Source organism: Pagrus major, chromosome 19 (genome assembly GCF_040436345.1).
Source record: "Pagrus major chromosome 19, Pma_NU_1.0".
Classification (NCBI taxonomy): domain Eukaryota; kingdom Metazoa; phylum Chordata; class Actinopteri; order Spariformes; family Sparidae; genus Pagrus; species Pagrus major.
The window spans coordinates 10,024,811-10,030,810 of record NC_133233.1 but is presented as its reverse complement, the minus strand read 5'-3'; the positions used below and the strand labels follow the sequence as shown (position 1 = coordinate 10,030,810).

General features: G+C 43.9%; 1 protein-coding gene across 1 annotated transcript in view; it reads right to left on the bottom strand.

Moving 5' to 3' along the window:
- Nucleotides 1-2,194: 2,194 nt before the first annotated feature.
- adarb2 (adenosine deaminase RNA specific B2 (inactive)) overlaps nucleotides 2,195-6,000 on the bottom strand; it is a 179,550-nt gene continuing 175,744 nt past the window's right edge. The window contains exons 9-10 of the mRNA XM_073487873.1: nucleotides 5,693-5,874; nucleotides 2,195-3,184 (exon numbers count right to left, since the gene is read on the bottom strand). Coding sequence (XP_073343974.1) covers nucleotides 3,008-3,184; nucleotides 5,693-5,874 — 359 coding nt within the window. The 3' untranslated portion in view covers nucleotides 2,195-3,007. The remainder of the gene's footprint in view (nucleotides 3,185-5,692; nucleotides 5,875-6,000) is intronic.

The window sequence follows — 6,000 nt, the reverse complement described above, 5'->3', positions numbered from 1 at the left end:
CAGATTTCTGCCGCTATGGGAGAGCTGATGCAGGATTTCCAGCACTTGCTTGAGGTGTAAACAAAGAATCAGAGAGACTAAATGAGTTCCTGAAAACTGACCTCCGCAGTGTCAACTGGTTTTGGTATTTTCGTAAATTGCAGACATATAAAGGGACATTTACATGAGTGAAGGTCCGTATTCCGTCTTGCTACATGAACTAATGTTGCTCAGTCGCACCTGCTCTTGTGGCCAAATTTTTAAAATTTTTTTTTTGTTTTTAACCTTTATTTTTTAATCTATTTAGCTCTTGTGTAAAGTATGATCAATAAAATGCAATTTGGCAGTGAGTTCAGTTCAAGTAAATCTTATTTGATCTGAATTATAATCTATTTATTGTGTTTACATGGGGATTTTTTTCAAAATAAAGTTGCATCTTTTCAGATTACCACAACCTGACTAGACACACATTAATCTGCGTGTGTGGCACAGCTGCATCTGTAAAGGCGGCTGGTGTACAAGTTAATGTCACTCGCACATAATATCTTTGCATTTTGCCAATTTCATGACAAAAGAAACACTTTCTCTCCCAGTGAAAAAGCCTTAAAAGTGGCGTGCAACCAATCACATGACATAAAAACTCCAATGAATCATGAGATACTAAAATATTTTTAGTACCGCCATCTTTAAAAGACAGACACACGACAGTATTTAGTGTCAGTTGCCTTCAAACAAATCATTTTAAGGCTCTGTTTTTTCAATCAGTTTCTTACTGTGAGAAATGAGGTCTTTCAAGAACAGAACATTTTAGTTAGAACAGCTGAGGTTATTTCACAAGAGAGCTTTCTGGATTTCTGCTCTTCATACTGGTTCAAAGCGGTTGGTGCTTGTAAACCAATCAGGATTTAGCAACATTTGAATCAGCATGGAATCATATTTTGTCACTGTCACAGTTTTCAACGTTAAAATCACAATAAATATCACTAAGATTACACTAAGAATATGTTTGTTTTTTTCAAACTTTTACTTATGCCTCATATCAGGAATATTTATTGCGATTTATATATTCTTAAGATTTGAAACCGAGTTTTCAGAGGGCTTTAAAAATGTCAAAAAACAAAGAATTGAGCAATACTTAAAGGCAAATATCTTAGACGTATTAGAGACCTGGTAAATGAGTAAAAACAAGCCTATTTAATGTGAGTCCAGATGCAATTCACATGTGGGTCAGCGTCTTCTGTAAGTCTGCCTGTGTGTCAGAACATCTCCCTCACACACTGAAGGTCTTATCCGACTCATCAACAATCTGATTTGACACTGTATCCTGACTGGAGCACGTACTGTGATGCTGCCATAGCAGACCAGCACGGGGGAACAACGACAGAAAATCACCACTAGATGTCACTCTCACTACTCAGATTTTACTGCTGACTGAGCCATGCTGGTGGCAGTTTGGATGTCTGAAAAAATCCTTGAGGAGAACACAGCAACGACAGAACAACACAGTCATGATCATAATGAGTATCAACACTTGGCTGCATAAAAACAAAAAACAAAAAGTCACACACAGTGTGTTTGTTTACATGGAGCAGACATAAAAATAGTGTGAGCTACAAATGTACAGTGACGAGTGACGTCAATGTTCAATCTTTGATTTGTCAGTGAAAGTTGTGTGTTTGAGTGTGACAGAAATGGTGTTTAAAAATAAAAGCTCTCAGGTCGACCACAGTAATGACGGTGAGCAGGCGAGGGCTTACAAAACTTTCCTCCACATCGACTATTATCCGTTCAGGGCGGTCATGACCACGGAAAGAAAGTCGATCAGGTCAACGAGGCCTCGCTAATGAGTCACGACCTGAACTCACTCTTATTGGGTGGCAACAAGCTTCGATTCAGATATATGCAAACCGGCTGCGACAGGCTGAAAACTGAGGTCGCCCAGGTCGAAAGACAGAAAGAGACAGGAAACACATTTAGTATGAAAGAGAGGGGAAAAACAGGAAGCCACTCCCATTCCTCCACCGTCACCTCCACCTGTACTTAAGCAAAGCAGTAATGGCTGTGTTTACGCACCCTCTATTCTTCTCCCTCTCTCTACCCAGTGGGTTGAGGACAGGAGGAGAAAAAAAGAAAAAAAAAGGGTGTATTAACCTGTCGTCGTGTCGTGTTAACCTCAGCCGTGCTTGAAAGGCAGGGGGGGGGGGGGGGGGGGGGGGGAGGGGTGGAGCAGCAGAGGCAGAGCAAGGAGGAGAGAGTGACAAGGAGGAGGCGAGGGGAATGGGTGGAGGAGGGAGGAGAATGGAACGAGGGCAAGAAGGAGGGAGAGGTGGAGACATAAGGAGGAGGAAGTCAGGAGTCAAAGGGTGAGTCAGAGAAGGAGGAGGAAGACAGAAATGAGAGGAGGGAAGGTGAGGTGGCAAATGTGTGTCCTTTCTCTTTTTCTCACTCTCTCTTCCCATCGCTTCCTCTTCCTCTATCACCCGTCACCCTGACAGGGCTGGTAATTGGACGTGGACCTCTCTCCCTCTCTCTTTCTTTTTCTCTTTCTCTGTCTCTCTCTCCCCCGTGGCTCTACTCCTCAGCGGGAGCCTTGGGGCCCGGAAATAGCTGATGACAAGATAGCGGCTGCCTTTCATTCCGCTCAAGGTTACCCCACCCTTCCTTGACAGCCGAAGAGGGAGGCATTTAGGTGTGTGTTTGCTTAAACGTGTGTGTATTTTTCAAAGAAAGAGTCCATCTTTTTGTGTCCATTTTCTTTTCAGGCCGTCCGGTTGACCTTCTTCTTGTCGTTTTTCTGTTGGGTGGACTGGCGTGACATCCAGAATGACGTACACACATACAAAAACACACACACACACACACAGGGTGGTGATAGCCTTCTGTTTGGAGTTTGCAGTGGGAAACTTCCAGGTATGAAGGTGTGAAACAGGGTGTTGGTAAAGATCATGGAGTCATCTTACCCTACAAAAATAAAGGTTAAACACACACACTCTCTGTATCATTCACACACGCGCACACACACTCGTCCTCAGACCGTCAGCAGGAACTGTTCCTGCTCGGGCGGTTTCTTGACCCAGGTGCCGAGGCCCGTTTCCTGCAGAGATCTGAACCACTGCTGCTTCACTGTCTGGTAAGGACGCGCCGCCATCTTGGCCTCGCAGTACATGAGCTGGCGGTCGGCCGATCCGGACATGCGGATCCCCAACTGGAGAGAGCGAGTGAGCAAGAGAGAAAGAGGATAGGCAGAGAGAGACAGAGAGAAATTGTGAGTCAGATAACAGCGACACAGAGACAGACATGGAGATAGGAAGAGAAAACAAAGAGAGGAATAAAGCCGGGGCAGAGAGGCTAAAGGTTTCGTGAGAGAGAAGAAGAGGAGCGACCAAACAAAACGAATGAGCCGACACAAATGCATTTGGGTGGGGCTGGGAGGTGGCGGGGTGGTGTGTGTGTGGGGGGGGCTTCAACAGCTGTGTAATCTCCCCATTTAAATTTCACAAGCAATTGAACATTCTCTGTGCTTTTTGCGCATTCCTATTGTCGCGAGGGGAAACAATGAAGATCGGCGGAGAGACAAGTGGGGAGAGAGAGAGAGGGAGAGTGAAAGTTTCTTTTGGAGATTAGTGTGACTGCTCTTGCGTGGCCCTTATATACGGCGCGCAGGGAGCACTTAGGGCGGGGGCCTCCTCGAGTACTCCTCCAAATAATTATGGTTTCATAGTCATTATGCTTTAACGGCCGCCATTTGGGGATGCAGGCAGTGTCTGTTACATAAAAGTTTCAGAATGGAAATGAAAGTGCGGCGGCTCTGTGTGCTGACGTTAAAGATCCGCGCTGCCAGTTTTTGATAAGCCGCATAGACAGCAGATGTTGCCGGGCCAACACATTTATCTACGGCGGGGAAGGAAGGAGCGCTCACCTCCATCACTCTGATTTTAATACATGTGTCTGTGCTTTTCGACTGAGTGGATGTTGGCATGCATCTTTACAGTTAATATCCCTGTGTGTATGCGCCTGCATGTGATCCCTGATGGCAAAGGACGCCATTGCATATTGTTTTTGACGACATCTGAGTAATGCTTTTTTGCTTCCCAACAGAGGAGCGTTCACAGGGAGCCCAGACACTGATTCATATAAAAATGGACTATTGTTCAGGCTCATATTAATTAAATAGTACATCATAATATTTTTTCAGCAAGTAAAAGATACACTGTGGAGGGCGGCTTTTAATTAACATTTAAATTACTGGGACTTTTTCAGAGCAGATATTTCGACATGTCATAACAAGCAAAGCACAGTGTAATTAGAAATATCAGTAATGGCTGTGTTCCATTTAGTTGTACCACTGCACTGCACTGTGCAGGGTGGTATTCTTACATGGAACGGAGCTATTTTTAATGTTATACCTGTGCTTTTTTCTACCATAATGCATTCAAATTCACATTTCTTGCAATGATGCTAATGTAACTTGACAAAGAGACATGCGAGTCAGCTGGATAACTTAATGCTGTAATGACCAGTGTGTTATCAGCTTAGGTAGTTTAGGGGTTTAGGATCTAGGACCTTAGTTGCATCACACTCTCTCTCATTTCCTGTCACCTCTCTGCTGTCCATGACCTAATAAAGGCAAAAATACCCTTTGTTTCTGAGAAAGCCTGTACGTTTGGTGTGACAGGTGGCTCTAAATACTACAACACCCATGAAACTCTTCTTAGGCTATTTCTTTCAGCTGTAAAAATAGCGTTTATAGAATGATTATGAACTTTATTATAAATAAATGTGCAACTTGAACTTGAACCACTGCACTTGAGAAGCTCTCCAACAAACAATTCATGGTGCTGTTTGATTGCTGTCAGACTGCCCTGTTACTGCAGGTGTGTCCCTCCCATGTGTGCAGCAACACTTTTGAAAAATGTTGTTTTTGAAAGGCAAATGTGGACTGTAGCAGACTATTTCGTTAACTATAAACACATTGTTAAATTTGGAAATGATTACATGTGTCTTTTTCCAATACAGTTTGACTTTTGGACTTTGCAACGCTTTGGAGTTGTTGGTAATGTCTGGATCGCATGAAGACTGTTCAGCCTTGACGTGACTAGACACTCCTCGATCCTTTATCGGCCGTGTCGGTAAGCGGGGAGAAAACATTAGCTCAAGGCCGACTTAACACAGACCAAATATTGACTCTGTTGTTAGGTCGTTATTTAGGTTACTTGCTGGGGTAGCAAACAAGGTTTCATTACAAGTAGGAGTCTACTGATGCGACTAATATTTTCAGTTTTTAGTCAGACCTAGAGAGATAACACTAGCAAAAAGTATGTTTTTTTTTACTTTGAGAGCTAATTGTCCCACAACATGAATACATTTTGATTATGTATTTTTTTATTTATTTGGCACAGATTAAGTATAATTGCAATACTACACTCAAGGGTGCACCTTTGGCCCTGATCACATTACTGTCGTGCCACTAGTGACGGTAGAGCACACCCTCTTGTGTAACATTGCTTAATTATCTTTTATTGGATCGTTTGTACCAGTGATTCAAATGATCCAAGTCTTGGATGTGTTCCAGCTGCCACTCACCTCACATGGTCTGTGTATTTCAGAATAGCATACAATTGTGCCACTACCCAGATGTATTCCTCTCACATATTCTCTCTCCTGAGCCGATTCTGCCCCCGACTTTACCTTCTGTGTGCATGTTTGCCCTCACCTTGCGATAAAGTCTGTTCCAGCGGGTGAACAGGGCGTGCTTGCACAGACGAGAGGGTGTCCCCGATTCCCGTCTCCGTCCGGTGGCCGTGTTGACCACCTCCAACTGTGCGTCGCCAAATGTCCAGTTGACACTCACACACGAGGCCTTCCCCTGCTGCTGATACTCGGCACTGCTCAGCCCTACAGGGAAGACGAGGCAGGAGAAGAAGAATGACTTTAGGGTGGGTTTAATCCACGGGCGTTCCAAATGATCTTTATTGTGTAAAACAGAACGTTTCATAAAAGTGTTACAAAATGCACCTGTAA